General features: G+C 34.8%; 3 protein-coding genes across 3 annotated transcripts in view; all 3 read left to right on the top strand.

Moving 5' to 3' along the window:
• Positions 1-3,962, top strand: part of LOC136799018 (C2 domain-containing protein 5-like) — a 47,556-nt gene extending 43,594 nt beyond the window's left edge. The window contains exons 26-28 of the mRNA XM_067055697.1: positions 372-429; positions 1,890-1,951; positions 3,906-3,962. Of these exons, the coding sequence (XP_066911798.1) occupies positions 372-429; positions 1,890-1,951; positions 3,906-3,962 (177 nt within the window). The remainder of the gene's footprint in view (positions 1-371; positions 430-1,889; positions 1,952-3,905) is intronic.
• Positions 1-20,316, top strand: part of LOC136799151 (C2 domain-containing protein 5-like) — a 62,522-nt gene that overhangs the window by 14,734 nt on the left and 27,472 nt on the right. Inside the window, exons 8-9 of the mRNA XM_067055859.1 lie at positions 372-429; positions 1,890-1,951. Of these exons, the coding sequence (XP_066911960.1) occupies positions 372-429; positions 1,890-1,951 (120 nt within the window). The remainder of the gene's footprint in view (positions 1-371; positions 430-1,889; positions 1,952-20,316) is intronic.
• On the top strand, positions 6,858-7,995 carry LOC136799008 (uncharacterized). Its single transcript, XM_067055692.1, has 3 exons — positions 6,858-6,933; positions 7,076-7,252; positions 7,397-7,995. The coding sequence occupies exons 1-3, from the start codon at positions 6,879-6,881 to the stop codon at positions 7,846-7,848; spliced, it is 684 nt and encodes a 227-aa protein (XP_066911793.1). The 5' UTR covers positions 6,858-6,878; the 3' UTR covers positions 7,849-7,995.

Raw genomic sequence — 20,316 nt, 5'->3', positions numbered from 1 at the left:
ATTCATTTGAGGTAACTCTGCCAAACTTTTAGAAATGTTTGGAAATAAAATGTACAATACTCACAAAAAAATTCAAGCAGTTCAACTGAATAGAAAAATGTACGTCAAAGATTGTAAAATAGGGGCGTTTTTTTTGACACACCCGGTATTATAAGCAAGAAAATGTTTTTCTTTTCCTCTTTCTGAGCAATCTTGCTCCAAAGCCGTGCCAATCCAATGTGAAAAAGCTTGTGAAATAAAATTGATGAGTAAGCAAACGATATCAACTGTTATTTAAAAACAAAACAGTTAACAGTTTTATTCAGCTTTGATATTTTGCTTGCATTAGCCTTTAATTTTTTGTTAAAACTCACTTGTTGTTTTTTTCTTAGCTGGACGATAAGAGTGATGGAAGTATATTCCCTCTTATGAACGAAACGAATTTCGAAGGTAATGATAAACTTTTATAATTCTATGTTTTCCTTTCTCTTAAGGCCGGTCTCCACTTGCGCGCGCTGCAATCGCACTTTTTGGCCTTAATTTTTTTGCTTGGAAAAAAGATTGCGTCATAAAAATATAGTGCGCGCTCGAAAAAAAAGTTGACCACATTTCAACTTTTTTCAACCGTTACGTCAGATCGCGCCAATGGAGTTGCTTCATTTTTCTTTTGACCAATAGCGTGAAAACTTTGGTCGAAAAAGTGCGATCGAAGCGCGTGCAAGTAGAGACAGGCCTTTGCGTGAATGTAGGATTGCTATGTAGTGCTGTTTGCGACGTTATTGTTACATAATTATTGTCCATACTCTTACATAAGTCTTTGTTAGTTTTTCAACTTGTGTACTTTCTACCAAATGTTCTCAGTCCCACACTTAAGTCCTTTATTTTTACCTGTTGAATTCTGCTGTTTTCTTCTTTCCATAAGAGTGCCTCAAGGGAAACCCCCTAAATTGTAGTGGCTGAAACTTTTTTTCTGATAATCATGTCGATGTCTTAGATTCTAGCTGATAGCTATTTTCACATTAGTGAAAAGTTACACCAAAGTTACAATACCTGACCTTACAAGACCTGAGCTTTAATAATTCCAACCTTTTTTTAATTCCGATTAAAATATTTGTCCATTAGTTTTGAATGTAGTTTAAAAAATATGCTTATAATTTGAAGCTATCTTCAAAGTCTTTTGATCACTTGAAGATCGAATTAGAGGAGGCAACTGTAGTTGTATGGGAGTATATCGATCGTAATCGTAATTTACAGATGTTATTTAGATCAGTGGCGTGGTGGCAGGGGGGGGCAGGGGGCCAGGCCCCCCCCCAGCGGAGCCCTTTTGAAGGGGCGCCCAAAAATAAGGGACGCCAAGAAGGATTTTTCAGGCGCCCATATCGAAATTGACAAATAAAAAAACAAAAATGGCGCCCCTCATCACCTCAAAAACTCAAAATCTTCTTGCTCGCTTCGCTCGCACACTCCCTTTTTTGTTTTCATAATGAGCGTATAGAGAGGGGCGCCAAAAACAAAAAATCTTTAAAATGGCGCCATATTTGCCTTGGCCACCCCAGAGAAATTTTCCCACCACGCCACTGATTTAGATGTTCGATTAGTCAAATCTAAAATAGGAATTTCAAAGCAACTTTCAAATGATGCTCTCTCCTTTGATCACTAATAATCTTTTATGATAATATTACTACAGAAATCCTCATTTACAAGGGATGAGCTATGGAGTTTTTACAAGATACTTCACTAATTGGTCATTTGAAGTGATAAAGATAATGCGTTCTTTAGAATAAGTAACAAAATTGTTTTATTACTGGTTAACGACCAACTAAATCAAATAAGAGCTTGTAAAAACTCCAGCTTGTCCCATTTACAACTGTTTAAAGATTGAAAAATATTTGTGACTTCTTTTTCATCAGGTTTTCATGTCTTTAATACGGAAGCGACACCGGGTGTTCCGTTATTCAAAAGCAACCAAAAGGTATGTCCCATTTTTCCCTATATTACTATCAATTTGGAGACGTATAATGTTATTTTTTGGCATTTTCACCCGCTGTATACGGTTTGTTTACAAAATTTCGTCAGTATATTATGTCCCTTTAAACAAAATATAGAAAATTAATAAGAATGAAATTCAATATGATCAGAGGGTTGGAGATGCTTTTGAGTATTCGGTATTCTGGTATTTTATTGAGAAAATTACAGGTATCTTTGAATGGCCGAATTTCAGGTATTTTGGTACTCGTCGGTAATTTCATGAAAAAATACCCGGATTTTTGGTATTTTGTATACTCGAAAGCTTCCAGTTTGAAAAATATCCCTAACTTTTGAAAAACAAAAGAAAGGATATTGTGGTACAAAAAGTGTTGGTAAATGTGGTGAAAATGAGTTTCTAGATAATGCTCGCACTTTTGAATCTTTGCACTGCTTGTTTGTGGTAAACTTATTTTCATCGTGTATCCACTCACTTTCATTTTTAGTCTCTTTTTGTTTTCGATAATTTTTGAACGTTGTTTTTATCCATATGGGAACTTCTCAGGCGTTTCTAGTTATGCAACTGAAGTGCTTTATCTGTGTCATTTTTTTATTATGTAACTTAATATTTTTTATTCCAAAAGAATTCTAGCTTGGTGTTTGGTAGGAACATGAAGGTAGAAAGAAAAACAGGAGTTGAATGTGTCGGTAATTGGTTGTTAAAGTCTTTTGATTTCTTTTATGAAATATATCAAAAGAAAATACTAAGCTCGCCCAACAAAATACGACTTTTTAGTACAACTCAATATTTCTCTGAACATTCTTACTATCAATATTTAAAATCTCTAGCCTTTTATTATACGAAAATTAAATAAAACTTCGTCCACAAAACAAGTTTATCTTTTTTTGAAAAGGTATGTTCTCAAGCCAGAAAATGAAAAGCTCTTTATAAGCACACACGATTTCAGATTCAATTTGTAGACATAAAGTTGCTGGAGAATTCTGGAGGAAAGTATCAAGCTAATAGAGTTCACCTTAAAGAAAACATTGATCGAAAAATCTTATCATTTGATGAAGGATTGCCAAGTTTACAGGCCTTTTTATAGTCCAAATATGCTCTTACACTGATGTCAGAAACAATGGATCTCGTCTCATCTAATTTCTAAAGGTTAAGGGCTCTGGACAACTAAATGGCAATTTCTGCATGTTAAAAAGATTAATGTATAACTTTTTTTTATATGTCCTGTTAAACCTACCTTTTTAGAATTTAAAAATCGAAAAATTGAAATGAAAACATTAAATGAAGAATAAAACGAAGAGTTTTTCGAAGAAGAGTATTTCACCTTTCAAAGCCCTAATCTCGGTAAAAATCAAACATTTTGGATTTTTTTTTGGTTCAGGTATATTTAGTATTTAGTATTTAGTATCTAAAAATACAATTTCGGAACATTTTTGTGGAAGTATCTTTCATTTAAAATCTCCAAAAAACCTCATTTTTGGCAATTTTCGCCACTAAATTACCATACAAAAACAGCTATAACTTGGGATGAAGCCAAATAGAAAATTGTTCCGAAAAAATCTAAATAAAGAAATTATTTGCCATTAACTTAAAAAAAGTTTGAAAGAATAAAATGATTTCCCCAAGGAGATTAGGCTTTTTTGTAAAAAGTATATGAATAGCGTCGTTATGACGCTTTATTAAGGTCCCATGCCACAATTAATCCTTAATTACTCATGATTTAATTACTTAAATTCATTTTTTCAAAAACAGTTTGTTTTTAAACATGTCAAAGAAGCGGAAACATAAGGTTTTATTTTCAAATTCTGAAATAGATTTTTCACTATGACCAGAGCCCTTAAATGAGCCAATAAGATTTCACCTATGGATAAAAGAGCTCATTAAAAATGCATGATATATGAGATTATGAGCATGCATACATCGTAACTTTTTTAAATCGTAGGGCGAGCTTGGTTACGAAAGCATACATCTCCTGTTTCTTTATACCTCCATGGTATGAATCACTCTTGTCCCCCCTGATAATTCTAGAACCAGGATGTTCCTGGCGATAATGAAGTGCACGGGAATATTTTTTATTCTTTTATATCAATGATTGCACTCGAAGCTAAAAAATGGTTTGTTAGAACTGTTTAAGCTTGTTTTTTTTCTCGAATAATGTTCAGTTATCTGATATTCCGATGGCGGATTGGAGGCTGCCCTCGCTAAAGCTTTAAGGGAGCGAGCCAATATTCCATCGGAGAGGAATGATAGTCCTCTGATGTGCCGCATCCCTAGTTGGGCTCAACTACCCTTGCGCGTAGAGCTTAAAATATTTCAGTAGGACCTGCCAAGCCCCAAAAACGAGGGCTGGGCTACCAGACCTCCCGTTGCAAAATCCTTGACACGGATACTTCATACGCAAACTTCCGTAAACTAAACCTTCCAGATGTTGAAAAAAATTTTTTCGACCTTCCAGAGCTTTAGCGTGTCGGATGAAAATTTTTGCATCTGGATGCCAGATAAAATGTTTGGGTAACATACCTGCAACCATTATTAGTTTATTATTTATTGCAAGGGATTTTTGTATTTCTAAACTTAAATCATTTTGCCACATGAAAATTTTGATTTCGTTTAATTTTTGTTTAAGTTTTGTGACTCTGACCTTTACTTGACATTCACGGCTTTTTTCTCGACAAAATACGCGTGGTGTGGAGTTGGGATAGGCTACAGTATTGTGACTCGTGATCAGTGCAGGAAAGTTTGTCCCCAGTATCAATATATTAATCAGCGGCCATATCATAAACACGAGCAAGGTCAAATTGTTCTTGCCACTTAAAATTGTCTATTTCGTAATTCCATACAAAACGCATTTAAATAGATACCCATTGTCTTTTTATTATCTTGAAATTAGTGGTTCAGAGATCATCACACGGAAGATGTTTGATTCGTGACAGGTCTCAGCTTTATCAAAAACTAATACTTTCCAGCTGGCTGGCACACAACGTTGTTTCGACGTCCATTTAATGTTCACAACGTCCATATAACGATAGATGAACGTTCAAAAAACGTTTTGTGCCAGCTGGGTTCTCAGAAGTTTTCAATAGTATATCAAAAAAGATGCCTGTTAAAGTGGAACTAAATCTATTTGAAATTTGGAATTCTAAGAAATTATTTTTATAAGTTTTTGACACCCGTCTCTCAGTAACCAGGTTTGAATTTTATTCAGTTAGTTAAATAGATAGACAATTGACTCTCCCCAATACGAGATTTTACTATTCGAATATCTTCACAATCTGAACTCATTTTTGGTCCTCCTCCCCAGGAGATTCTTTCTGAGAAATACTTACTGTTATTCGAATCTCTCCGTAATTCGAACTAAGGTGATTCCCTATTCGGCTGTAATAATTGTTCAACAAAAAATTCAAAATCTATGGAGCTTTGAAAACCATACACAAGGCATTGAATTTTTAGCATTGAAAATCACCTTTAAGTCGATGAGCAACTTTTTTGCAATAGCCTATGTCGTAAATCTCGCGATTTTTCATATTCGCAGAAGATTCTTCTTGCGTTTTTGCGCCTAAAGTATTCTGATGATAAACATGTTAGCATCGTTCTTAATAACATTATTTCTTCGAAGGTGCGCACCTATCAATTAAAGTCTGTCCAGATATAATTGGCGGTGGAAACAAGAATGCCTGTAACTTTTAATAGTGAAATATAATTCAAAAACTTTTTTTTTGCTTGTTTTAGAGAGTCAAAAGTGCTATATTTGAATGTATTTTTTGTTGAAAAATTCGCGAGTTTTAGGCTTAGCAGTTAAATTTGCGATTGCAAAAATTGAGCTTTTTTTCTTTTTCTCTGCTATAACGTTCATTTTTAAACTAGTGGTAGTTTAACCTTAGGTAAAGAAGGTTGTTGAATTTCAAGGCAAACGGAAAAGTCCTTCGGAAGATATGGGACCCGAAATACCCCTTGGTAGCACTTTTCTGTGAAATATCAAATCTCCCAATTTTTACTAAAAACGGGGGTTATGTTATCTTTTTTTGAACATTCAATTAAAAGTTGGAAAGTGTTGCTGCATTGGCGTTATTGGTATCATTGATCATTTTGAAACAAAGTGAATACACAATTTGATTGTTTTTATTGAAACGATAAGCACTTTGAACTTACATTGCCTTTGTTATTTTTAAGTAATTATAGAACTTTGCTACTTCCCAAAACACTTTGCACAGTTTGACAATGAGGTCATTATCGTAAAAAGATCGTAAAATGTGTTATAATATATGATTGAAAAACTGTTTTATCGTCACTACCCCCGTTTTTATTAAAAATTTGGAGCTTTGATGTTTCACAGAAAAATGCTACCAAGGTGTATTTCGGGTCCCATATCTTCCGAACGACTTATCCGTCTGCCTTGAAATTTAACAATCTTCTTGACCTAAGGTTGAACTACCACTAGTTTAAAAATGACGTTGTAGCATAAAAAGAAAAAAAGCTCAATTTTTGCAATCGCAAATTAAACCGCTAAAACTCGCGAATTTTTCAACAAAAAATACATTTATATATAGCGCTTTTGATTTTCTAAAAGAAGCAAAAACATTTTTTGCAATTATATCGGACTATCAAAAGTTACAGGCATTCTTGTTTCCACTGCCAATTATATCGGGAGAGACTTTAGTTAGCATTTATATTAGCAACGAGGAAGATGACTGCAAAATTGTTTCTATTATTATAGACATCAGTTTAAAATTTCAGCGTTAAGGAAGATCATTAACTTTAAGCATCATTAATATAAAACCAAATAATAATGGGTAGAAAACCAGTGTCAATTAAACGCCTGTGGACTTCCTCGTGAAGAAAAGATATAAAAAGGCCAGCCAAAGCAAGACTTATCATCTTAACAGTTCCACTTGTCAAGATAACAACTCAATTCAAAATGAAGATTTGGAAAGCTTTGTTACTCCTCTCCTTCTTGGTCGCAACAGTTTATTGTAAGTAAATACTCCTAACATTTTCATTTCATTCAACCTTTACTTCTCTCTTTATAATTATAAGTTTTAAAGCGAACTTTACCTTCGTTTGTTACCTCAAAATTGTCTTAATTTCTATCAACACTTTTTGTTCGATAAACAGGCGCCGAAGAATCATCAAAAGATGAAACTCCAGCAGCAGAAGCAGTTGAAGATGAATTTGACGATGAATTACCATTGGACCAAGAAGATGAAGAAAACGAAAGTGAAAGTGATGAGATTGAACAGGACGAAGATGAAGATGAAGACGAAGAATCTGAAGATCTTCAAGACCAAGCTGGTAAATTCTCTCGTTCTTAATCAACTTCTGTATATGTACAAAAATTAAACTAAGGGAAAACAGATTCTTTCTATACACAGACAACCTAGCAAACAAAGATGTAATTCCAACAAATTATCAATAAGAACCATCCTATACTTTTAGATGCCGGACATGTCAGATATTTTCCCAAGAAAAGAATTTCCCGAAAGAGAGTTGATGTTTTCGTCAACAAGAACGTTGGTGAATGCAAAAACACACGCGCAGACAAACCAAACAAATGCTGGTACCGTCGCAAATGCGTCAAACGTGGTGGTCTCTACAACCGACGATGTGTCCGAGTTGTTGTGCGAAAATATTGCCAATACAAATACACCACCACCTGCAAATTCTGCACCAAATATTACATCAGAGCCTGTTATCGAATCAGATACAGCAAATACAAATCCTACGTCAGATGTTACAGAAGCAAAGACAAGGAATCATGCAAACGAGATGTTAGCGGAACTTTCAACAAGACAGTTTTGGAGAGCCAAAATTTCTACAATGTCAAAGGATACTACCCACATGGCAGATTCCACCCCAAACGTAGATACCACAAGCCTACCCCATGGTAAACATGCTTATATCGAATATGGCATCAACAATGCAGAATGGACCGGACTTAGGACTATGAATATTTTATTAAACTTTTTATTTTCCCTGTAAGATTGATTTTTACACCATCTTGATGAATTAAAAACTTCATATCAAAATTTCATCGTTTCTCTATATTATTTCTTTATATACATTTTGGTCCTTGAGTAAACGACATACAAAAACATACTTTGGCAGCTGACCATTGATAGTAAATAGCCTTATTGCTGATTATACTGAGAAAAGTCCTTCATTTATCAAGTTTGAAATATTTCATAATTAATACTAACCTTTGGAGTTTTAGCCTCTAACTCTTCGTTAAAGAACTCTCCATAAACTAAAATTTTCGAATTTGAAATCTATGGTATCGACTTCAAATTTGTTCAAGTTTACTCGAAAATCCCGCAATCAACCAGTGGAACGACCAAACTTGATACACTTCCGACCACTTTGATGTTGTTTTTATGGAGAAAATCAAAGAAACAAAAAGAAATGATGCCGTAGTGAGCATTTTTTCTATACTATCTCAAGATTCTGACGGACAGTGTCTCTTCTGCCTATTTTTGGAAAAATCTTTGAAAAATCTTTGACTCCGTCTACACCTATTTCGAAAACAACAATATTTTCACAAATTCCCATTCTGGTTTCTGCAATGGTGACTCTTGTTTGTCTCAGCTGTTATCCATAACACACGACATCCTGAATGGTTTTGATATTGATCGACCCCTAGATACTCGTGGAGTATTCCTTGATATTTCCAAAATTTTTGACAGAGTTTGGCATAATGGTTTAATTTTCAAACTTAAGTCATATGGTGTTTCTGGCTCTCTTCTTTTATTATTCCAGAATTTTCTTCACGGGAGACGGAACCGGTGTTTCTTGATGGTCAAGCTTTTGATTTGACGAAAATCTTGGCTGGTGTACCTCAGAGATCTATTCTCGGACTCCTCTTTTTTTTTATTTACATTATTTCCATGTTCAAACTATTTGCTGATGACTCTTCCTTGTTTTCGCTTATCCTAGACCATATTCGCTGTTCTCAAGAACTGAACTTGTCGTAAATTTTGCGATTTTTCATACTCGCAGAAGATTCTGCTCGCGTTTGTACGCCTGAAGTATTGGAATGATAAACAAAGTTAGCATCTTTCTTAATAATGTTATTTATTCGAAGGCGCGCACCTATCAACTAGTTTATATTCACAACAAAGAAGATGATTAATATATGCTACCCACAATCCATAAAAGCCACTGCAAAATTCTTTCTAATATTATAGACACCAGTTTAAAATCTAGCGTTATGGAAGATCATTAGAATTGGGTTTCATTAATATCAAAATATAAAACCGAATACTAATGGGTAGAAACCCAGTGTCAATTAAACGCCTGCGGACTTCCTCATTAATAAATGATATAAAAAGGCCATCCGAAGCAAGACTAATCATCTTCACAATTCCACTTGTCAAGATAACAACTCAATTCAAAATGAAGATTTGGAAAGCTTTGTTACTTCTTTCCTTCTTGGTTGCAACAGTTTATTGTAAGTAAATACTCAGAACAATTTTATCTCATTCAACCTTTACTTCGCAAAAAGAACATCTTTCTAATTATAAGTTTTAAAGCGAACTTTACCTTCGTTTGTCACTTCCAAATTGTCTTAATTTCTATCAACACTTTTTGTTCGATAAACAGGCGCCGAAGAATCATCAAAAGATGAAACTCCAGCAGCAGAAGCAGTTGAAGATGAATTAGACGATGAATTACCATTGGATCAAGAAGGTGAAGAAAACGAAAGTGAAAGTGATGAGATTGAACAGGACGAAGATGAAGACGAAGACGAAGAATCTGAAGATCTCCAAGACCAAGCTGGCAAATGCTCTCGTTCTTAATTGACTTCTGTTATTAATACAAAGTATCTGAAACAGTTACTCTATTAATACTTTATACATTACATAGCAAACGAAGCTGTAATTCGAAGAAACTATCAATAAGAATCATCCTCTTCTTTTAGATGCCGGACATGTCAGATATTATCCCAAGAAAAGAGTTTCCCGAAAGAGAGTCGATGTTTTTGTCAACAAGAACGTTGGTGAATGCAAAAACACACGCGCTGACAAACCAAACAAATGCTGGTACCGTCGCAAATGCGTTAAACGTGGTGGTCTCTACAACCGACGATGTGTCCGAGTTGTCGTCCGAAAATATTGTCAATACAAATACACAACCACCTGCAAATTATGCACCAAATATTACATCAGAGCCTGTTATCGAATCAGATACAGCAAATACAAATCCTACGTCAGATGTTACAAAAGCAAAGACAAGGAATCATGCAAACGAGATGTTAGCGGAACTTTCAACAAGACAGTTTTGGAGAGCCAAAAATTCTTCAACGTCAAAGGATACTACCCACACGGCAAATTCTACCCCAAACGTAGATACCACAAGCCTACCCCATGGTAAACATGCTTACTTCGAATATGGCATCGACAATGCAGAATGGACCGGACTGAGGACTATGAATTTTATTAAACTTTCTATTTTCCCTGTAAAATTGGTTTTTGCATCATCTTGAAGAATATTAAAATTTTCAAAATAAACTGGACTGTTTTATTTTTACCATATACATTTTGGTCTTCAAGAAATTCGAGCGAAAGAAAGAACTAAAGAACGTATGTTTCGGCAAAAGTGTAAAACAGCCTTTTTCCCTCAAAATCGTATAACTTTATGTTCCAATCCTTTACTATTAACCGGGTAGGTTTATTTTTGGACCTCGGAGTACTGGCCCATGATTTCTCTTTTTTATCTATTTCAACTCTAACTATTTGTCTTAGGATAAGAAATAGTTTTTTATTTGAAACTTGGATCAAAGTTAGGTATTGGTAACATTAGTAGGCTGTCAGAAATGTCAAAATTGGACAAGCAGTTTGCTATGATGAGCATTTTGGGCAGAATACTGAGCATTTTTGTATTAAAAAATCACGCACTCGGCATAGATGAAATTTTGCAGACCACCTCAGATGATTATTTTATCGTCGAAAGGCTTTTCAGAAGCTTGTTATACCCCCTGGGTTCTGAAGGGTGGCCGACTGTATTTTACAGGCTTGTCTGCAAAGTAAAAATTCGTACCTGAAATTTAAGTTATTAATACTAGTAATAACATGGTTTAGAGGGTGATTTGGGATTAATAATCCCGAGGTTCATTGAAAACATTTCAAAATAGCCTGAACGTAGTGACTGTTGTCATGTTTCTACATTGAATTAACCGAAAACTTCTTAACGTTTCATTCGAATATATCCCTAACGCAAACAATTTAGTTTCTTCTTCAGTTAGCAATGCCTTCCTTATAAACCTTACTCCAACATATCTCAAAATTTCCATAACTTGAAAGAATTTGTGTTCCCCGTGCGTATTTGAGTTATGGAGACTATACTGTAATACTTTTTCCTATTTATGAAATGACTCATTGCCTCTTTCTTCCAACATTTCTTTTAGATGGTCTGGTGTGCTTTTAATTAAAGCTGACTTAAGAAATTCTATCTCACCCGAATCAGAAATGTACTCGAAAACTGCAAAATCGACAGCTGTCTATTTTTGCATGTGATAGTAACATAAAGTTGAATGAAGTTTTCAATCAAAGCTGAATGGGACCAGAGGACTCGTTTTTCTTTATCTGTCTACCAGAAGGTACGGGAACATGGCACTCCTTTTCGTGGCTTTCTTCACTCATCCTTAGAGCTCTGTATGATTGCTGAGCATCAAACAAAATCCATTTCGCAAATCCCTGGTATGACCTGGCTAATTGTTAAAGCCGCGACCTTGAACACCGTAGCCAAATGCCATGGATAATTAAATTAAGAAATTGCTCAATAACTGCTATTGCTGAAACTAGAATAACTTGATTAAAATACTAGCCTGATAATATCTCTTTCTTGAAGAACAAAAAAAAAAAAAAATGGTCTAGTATCAATTTTATATATTTTTTATTAGGCGAGACCAATTTGATTATTTGTTTTATGGACCCGCAAGACTCTAAAATTCCCAAAATCGAAACAAAAATAAAATTTATTATGGTAGAACATGTTTATTTTCATTGCTTTACAGACTCCCTTCAAATCTTTTGTAGTTTTTCCAAGGTTTTGGGAATTTTATCCATGAATTCGACCTTTTTGTGTCTTCTTATTTTCTATTTTCTATTTTTGTCAAGATGTTATAGTTTTTGCTGCCTTTTTAGGAGATTTTATAGGTGAAATTCTACTTTTATCTTTTTTCTAATAAGACAAGTTTTTATACAAGGAAATAATATCGCAGCGCTGGTCGATTTTACCTATATTGGCCTTTGTTTTTTGGTTAATTTGACAAACAAAGAAATCGATTAAGTCAAATAGAAGAAAACCACGAATATCTTAGCAAGTGCATGCACCAGGTCTTTCTTAAATCAAAATTACTCATTTTGCTGATTGTGGAGCAATGTTATTGTTTGCGGTGTTAAGGAAGTTCGTCAAGTCTTGGGTTTTCAAAATCTATGAAAAAATAAAACCAAATATTAATGGACAGAAACCCAGTATCAATTAAACGCATGCGGACTTCCTCGTGAAGAAATTATATAAAAAGGCCAGCCGAAGCAAAACCAATCATCTTTACAGTTCCACTTGTCAAGATAACAACTCAATTCAAAATGAAGATTTGGAAAGCTTTGTTACTTTTCTCCTTCTTGGTTGCAACAGTTTATTGTAAGTTAATACTCCTAATAACTTTATTTCATTCAACCTTTACTTCGCAAAAAGAACATCTTTCTAATTATAAGTTTTAAAGCGAACTTTACCTTCGTTTGTTACCTCCAAATTGTCTTAATTTTTATCAACACATTTTGTTCCATAAACAGGCGCCGAAGAATCATCAAAAAATGAAACTCCAGCAGCAGAAGCAGTTGAAGATGAATTAGACGATGAACTACCATTGGATCAAGAAGATCAAGAAAACGAAAGTGAAAGTGACGACATTGAACAAGACGAAGATGAAGACGAAGACGAAGAATCAGAAGATCTCCAAGATCAAGCTGGTAAATTCTCTCGTTCTTAAATAACTTCTGTATTTGTACAAATATTTAACTAAAGGAGAACGGATTCTTTCTATACACAGACAACCTAGCAAACAAAGCTGTAATTCCAATAAATTATCAGTAAGAATCATCCTCTTCTTTTAGATGCCAGACATGTCAGATATTATCCCAAGAAAAGAGTTTCCCGAAAGAGAGTTGATGTTTTCGTCGACAAGAACGTTGGTGAATGCAAAAACACACGCGCAGACAAACCAAACAAATGCTGGTACCGTCGCAAATGCGTCAAACGTGGTGGTCTCTACAACCGACGATGTGTCCGAGTTGTTGTTCGAAAATATTGCCAATACAAATACACAACCACCTGCAAATTCTGCACCAAATATTACATCAGAGCCTGTTATCGAATCAGATACAGCAAATACAAATCCTACGTCAGATGTTACAGAAGCAAAGACAAGGAATCATGCAAACGAGATGTTAGCGGAACTTTCAACAAGACAGTTTTGGAGAGCCAAAATTTCTACAATGTCAAAGGATACTACCCACATGGCAGATTCCACCCCAAACGTAGATACCACAAGCCTACCCCATGGTAAACATGCTTATATCGAATATGGCATCAACAATGCAGAATGGACCGGACTTAGGACTATGAATATTTTATTAAACTTTTTATTTTCCCTGTAAGATTGATTTTTACACCATCTTGATGAATTAAAAACTTCATATCATAATTTCATCGTTTCTCTATATTATTTCTTATATACATTTTGGTCCTTGAGTAAAAAACGACATACAAAAACATACTTTGGCAGCTGACCATTGATAGTAAATAGCCTTATTGCTGATTATACTGAGAAAAGTCCTTCATTTATCAAGTTTGAAATATTTCATAATTAATACTAACCTTTGGAGTTTTAGCCTCTAACTCTTCGTTAAAGAACTCTCCATAAACTAAAATTTTCGAATTTGAAATCTATGGTATCGACTTCAAATTTGTTCAAGTTTACTCGAAAATCCCGCAATCAACCAGTGGAACGACCAAACTTGATACACTTCCGACCACTTTGATGTTGTTTTTATGGAGAAAATCAAAGAAACAAAAAGAAATGATGCCGTAGTGAGCATTTTTTCTATACTATCTCAAGATTCTGACGGACAGTGTCTCTTCTGCCTATTTTTGGAAAAATCGTTGAAAAACCTTTGACTCCGTCTACACCTATTTGAAAACAACAATCTTTTCACAAATTCCCAGTCTGGTTTCCGCGAGGGTGACTCTTGTTTGTCTCAGCTGTTATCCATAACACACGACATCCTGAATGGTTTTGATATTGATCGACCCCTAGATACTCGTGGAGTATTCCTTGATATTTCCAAAATTTTTGACAGAGTTTGGCATAATGGTTTAATTTTCAAACTTAAGTCATATGGTGTTTCTGGCTCTCTTCTTTTATTATTCCAGAATTTTCTTCACGGGAGACGGACCGGTGTTTCTTGATGGTCAAGCTTTTGATTGGACGAAAATCTTGGCCGTCGTACCTCAGAGATCTATTCTCGGACTCCTCTTTTTTTTTATTTACATTATTTCCATGTTCAAACTATTTGCTGATGACTCATCCTTGTTTTCGCTTATCCTAGACCATATTCGCTGTTCTCAAGAACTGAACTTGTCGTAAATTTTGCGATTTTTCATACTCGCAGAAGATTCTGCTCGCGTTTTTACGCCTGAAGTATTGGAATGATAAACAAAGTTAGCATCTTTCTTAATAATGTTATTTATTCGAAGGCGCGCACCTATCAACTAGTTTATATTCACAACAAAGAAGATGATTAATATATGCTACCCACAATCCATAAAAGCCACTGCAAAATTCTTTCTAATATTATAGACCTCAGTTTAAAGTTTTAGCGTTAAGGAAGATCATTAGAATTGGGTTTCATTAATATCAAAATATAAAACCGAATACTAATGGATAGAAACCCAGTGTCAATTAAACGCCTGCGGACTTCCTCATTAATAAATGATATAAAAAGGCCATCCGAAGCAAGACTAATCATCTTTACAAAAATGACGTTATGAACTTTAAAAAGACGTTGCATCACCTTCTTTTATAAAAAGTGCTAAGTTTTAATGGGTGATTAACCTTGTTTTTGTTTCGAAGTTTTTTCAAACTATCCGCAAAGAATTGAACTGTTTTACATTTTTCGGAAAAATTTTCTTAATTAATGCATCAAAAGTTATGGCTGTTTTTCTATGAAAAATTAGGATGGAAAATTGGTCAAAAAGCACTATTTTCAAGATTATGAAGCAAATAAGCTTTTAGAAAAATTTTCCAAAAAAGTAATTTTAGTTCGATAAAAGCTATACCACAAAAAAATTTCAAAATGTTTTTTCTTCGCCGAAACTAAGTTCTTCAAAGTTGAAATACTCTTCTTCGCAAAAGTCCTCTTCATTTTCTTCTTCATCAAATTTTTTCATTGCGATTCTTAAATTTTCAGACTCGCGGATAATTGGCCTAACAGAATATGTATAACATGCCACAGTTTTGTGGGCTACATCAAGTAGAACTTTATATTTTGTAAGTGGCAAATATTAAAAATTCACTATTGCCTTACTGCAATATAAACAAATACTGCACTTTTCAAAAGTACATTCAGTCGTTTCACTCTAACAATGCAACTGTTTACAAGGAAATAATATCGCAGCGCTGGTTGATTTGACCTATATTAGCCTATGTTTATTGGTTAATTTGACAAACAAGGAAATCGATTAAGTCAAATAGAAGAAAACCACGAATATCTTAGCAAATGCATGCACCAGGTCTTTCTTAAATCAAAATTACTCATTTTGCCGATTGGGGAGCAATGTTATTGTTTGTAGCGTTAAGGAAGCTCGTTAAGTCTTGGGTTTTCAAAATTAAGAAATAATAAAACCAAACATTGATGGACCGAAACCCAGTCTCAATTAAACGCCTGCAGACTTCCTCGTGAGGAAATGATATAAAAAGGCCAGTCACTGCGAGACTTATCATCTTCACAGTTCCACTTGTCAAGATAACAACTCAATTCAAAATGAAGATTTGGAAAGCTTTGTTACTTCTCTCCTTCTTGGTCGCAACAGTTTATTGTAAGTAAATACTCCTAACAATTTTATTTCATTCAACCTTTATGTCGCAAAAAGAAAATTTTCATAGTTATGTTTTAAAGCGAGCTTTACCTTCGTTTGTTACCTCAAAATTGTATTAATTTATATCAACACATTTTATTCGATAAACAGGCGCTGAGGAATCATCAAAAGATGAAACACCAGCAGCAGAAGCAGTTGAAGATGACTTAGACGATGAATTACCATTGGCTCAAGAAGATGAAGAAAACGAAAGTGAAAGTGATGAGATGGAACAAGACGAAGACGAAGAAGAAGACGAAGAATCTGAAGATCTCCAAAATCAAGCTGGTAAATTCCCTCGTTCTGTCATTAATACAAAGTATTTGAAGCAGATACGCAATTTATACATCATTATACACATTACCTAGCTAACAAAGGTGTATTTTTGACAAATTATCAATTCATTATATGCACCACTGGAGAGTCTTCTGAGAACTTTGAAAATTTTCCACCCAATACGTCACTTAAACAAAAGAAAAAGTGACGTATTGGGTGGAACAAAAAGAGAAAAGTTGCATAATTTCCTGAAGTCATATTGCAGTGGTGCATATAATGAATAAGAATCATCCTCTTCTTTTAGATGCCGGACATGTCAGATATTATCCCAAGAAAAGAGTTTCCCGAAATAGAGTCGATGTTTTTGTCAACAAGAACGTTGGTGAATGCAAAAACACACGCGCTGACAAACCAAACAAATGCTGGTACCGTCGCAAATGCGTCAAACGTGGTGGTCTCTACAACCGACGATGTGTCCGAGTTGTTGTTCGAAAATATTGCCAATACAAATACACAACCACCTGCAAATTCTGCACCAAATATTACATAAGAGCCTGTTATCGAATCAGATACAGCAAATACAAATCCTACGTCAGATGTTACAGAAGCAAAGGCAAGGAATCATGCAAACGAGATGTTAGCGGAACTTTCAACAAGACTGTTTTGGAAAGCCAGAAATTCTTCAACGTCAAAGGATACCCACACTACGCTCCACACCCACACGGCCGATTCCACCACAAACGTGTTCACCCAAAACCATGGTAAACATCTCCCAATCAAATCGACCACAACAAAATGCTGAACTGACTGGACATTATCATTATTTTTTACTATTATCTTTACTTTTAAACTTATGTGAAATTGATTTTTACATTTTCTTGACGAAAGAAAAATTCTTAACATGAATCATTAAGAATGATTGTTTTCTTTACAGCTTTTTTCATTTGCGATCGACAATTCCCATAGGACCCCTCGATGGCAATTTTCCCGATGGACATTTATTCAATGACCAATTCCCTGTTCTTTTCTTCGACCAGACGGAATGCCAATAGAACATTTTCCTGATCGGGCTTTTATCGATAATGCCATAAAATTTCTTCCTTTAATTTAGTTTCCCTGTTTTTCGTATTTTCTTTCAAAACTTAATAAAATATCCCCAGGGGTTGACTTTGTTCTCGCTAGGCTGGCTAAATTGTTTAAAATTCACTGTATTCACTACTTTAAGTATGCTTATGTAATGATAAATGCGATATTCAGACCAACGACTCGTTTTATGTTTTCGCCGTTCACTTGACAAAAATGAGACCTGTTTACCCCTTGATATCAAATGTTAGTGAGGGCTATCCCCAATACGTTTAACGTGTTATGATGTATTTGAGGGTAGACTAAGAAAAATGCAAGTGTGTGAGTGAAATCATAGCTTAGACGTGCTTTCCATATTTAAATGCTTATAATTTCACCTGATGTGATAGTTGAACATTATGTCACCCACGATTAGATATAATCTATGCCCAATTGAACTGCCTTTATTGGTGCTATCAAATTATGTTTAGGTCATGGCCCTCCTAAGTTTCTACTGGTGGTATCCAGTCAATAAGTAACATGACATAACGTTATCCCAACCTTTGGAATGGTCGTTTAGGGAAGCTCAAGTAATTTAGATTCCAAAATCGAAAGCAGACATGTTGATTTGACTTGTAGAGTGAATTGCAGAATCATTTAGTATGAGTCTGTTGGTAAAAAATCATTTAAGGGCTCGTCATTGAAGTGTAAGGGGACAAAGCTGTCTTCAGCTTTGATTTTGTAAAAAAAATTCCCCTTTTCTTGAGAATCTGCGTATGTTAGTCTGAATAAGATTTCGCTTCTAGAAATTCCAAGAAATTTATGTATATTTAGGCTATTTGGTTGGTCAATCAAAACTTTTCGGGGAAACCTCCGCCGGCCGATGTTTGTGGGCAAATCATCCGTTCTGGGAAACTAGGTATACCAGGGAAATGTCTGTTCAGGTTGACGTCAACATGGAGAAAAAACCGATGGAGAGACTTATGTCGGAAATTGTCGTTCAACAAAACGTCCGCTTGGAAATAGTTGGTAGCAAACTTGTAGAAAATGTTGACCCAACGAGGAGTGTTTTCTATGAGTTGGTAATCCGTTGATCGAATCTCTTGCTTTTTCTCACGAAGTGTCGAAGGTTTCCCATGAGGACTCTTATGTTGCCTTTTCTATTAGTCAGATTAAATGGCATAAACTTATATTGCTTATAGCCTTGGTAAGCAGCCCTTGTTATTTAGATCTGAATACTCTGCTACTTAATTTCAAAGCTTTCACATGAGTTTATCTACTAAAAATACAGAAAAACTAACAAAGGATAAACTATTTTGAAAAAAAAAACATTCATGGTTTTCAGTAACAAGTTTTCAGTCATTGATGCATTTCATCATAAAAATGTAAGAGTCAATTTTACAATAACGTAAAAGTCAATTTTACAATTTATAAGTAAAAGTGAAAGTAAAATTTAATAATCGAAATTGTAGTCCGTTAGTCCAGTCCGCTATGCGTTTACGTTAAATCGATTTGATTGGGAGATGTTTACCATGGTTTTGGGTGAACACGTTTGTGGTGGAATCGGCCGTGTGGGTGTGGAGCGTAGTGTGGGTATCCTTTGACGTTGAAGAATTTCTGGCTCTCCAAAACTGTCTTGTTGAAACTTCCACTAACATCTCGTTTGCACGATTCCTTATCTTCGCTTCTGTAACATTTGACGTGGGATTTGTATTTGCTGTATCTGATTCGATAACAGGCTCTGATGTAATATTTGGTGCAGAATTTGCAAGTTGTGGTGTATTTGTATTGGCAATATTTTCGGACAACAACTCGGACACATCGTCGGTTGTAGAGACCACCACGTTTGACGCATTTGCGACTGTACCAACATTTGTTTGGTTTGTCAGTGCGTGTGTTTTTGTATTCACCAACGTTTTTGTTGACGAAAACATCGATTCTTTTTCGGGAAATTCTTTTCTTGGGATAATATCTAGCATGTCCGGCATCTAAAAGAAGAGGATGATTCGTATTGACAATTTGTTAAAATTATAGCTTTAAGTTGTCTGTGTATAAAGTATAAATAGAGTATCTACTTCTATTCTATCAATCCCTTTTCTAGCTGTTTAATTGTAGTACAAATATATAATTAAACAATTTAGAACGAGAAGATTTACCAGCTTGATCTTGGAGATCTTCTGATTCTTCGTCTTCATCTTCATCTTCATCTTGTTCAATCTCATCACTTTCACTTTCGTTTTCTTCACCTTCTTGATCCAATAGTAATTCATCGTCTAATTCATCTTCAACTGCTTCTGCTGCTGGAGTTTCATCTTTTGATGATTCCTCAGCACCTGTTTATCGAACAAAAAGTGTTGATAGAAATTAAGACAATTTTGAGGTAATAAACGAAGGTAAAGTTCGCTTTAAAACGTATAACTATAAAGATGTTCTTTTTGAAAAGTAATTGTCGAGAAAAATAAAATAAAATTGTTAGGAGTATTTACTAACAATAAACTGTTGCGACCAAGAAGGAGAGAAGTAACAAAGCTTTCCAAATCTTCATTTTGAGTTGAGTTGTTATCTTGACAAGTGGAACTGTGAAGATGATAAGTCTCGCAGTGACTGAAAGACCTGGTGCATGCACTTAATGAGATATTCGTGGTTACACAAAGATGCACAACTATAAACCCTCAAATGTGACGGAGCCCGATTTTCAACTGCAAATTTGGGCCAAAAAACGGCTAAAAAACGGGTTTTTTTGGACTTTGTGAAAAATTAGGTCGTTAATTTTTTCTGATTTTTTGCATGAAAGTAGGGTACCATCGTAGGTAAAAGATGGCTTAAGCAGATTTTTGCAAAACAATTTTGTTGGCTCAAAAAACGCATGTTTATCTATAAGAATC

Source organism: Clytia hemisphaerica, unplaced genomic scaffold, assembly GCF_902728285.1.
Source record: "Clytia hemisphaerica strain Z4C2 unplaced genomic scaffold, Clytia hemisphaerica genome assembly, whole genome shotgun sequence".
Lineage (NCBI taxonomy): Eukaryota > Metazoa > Cnidaria > Hydrozoa > Leptothecata > Clytiidae > Clytia > Clytia hemisphaerica.
The sequence above is the reverse complement of the archived record's forward strand: the minus strand, read 5'-3'. Positions and strand labels throughout refer to the sequence as shown.

Excerpts from the sequence above, each read along its gene's own strand:
- LOC136799008 (XM_067055692.1), top strand. The coding sequence starts at position 6,879 with ATGAAGATTTGGAAAGCTTTGTTACTCCTCTCCTTCTTGGTCGCAACA. Across the intron at positions 6,934-7,075 it reads CTTGGTCGCAACAGTTTATT|GCGCCGAAGAATCATCAAAA; the intron begins GTAAGTAAATAC and ends TTCGATAAACAG. Across the intron at positions 7,253-7,396 it reads AGATCTTCAAGACCAAGCTG|ATGCCGGACATGTCAGATAT; the intron begins GTAAATTCTCTC and ends CTATACTTTTAG.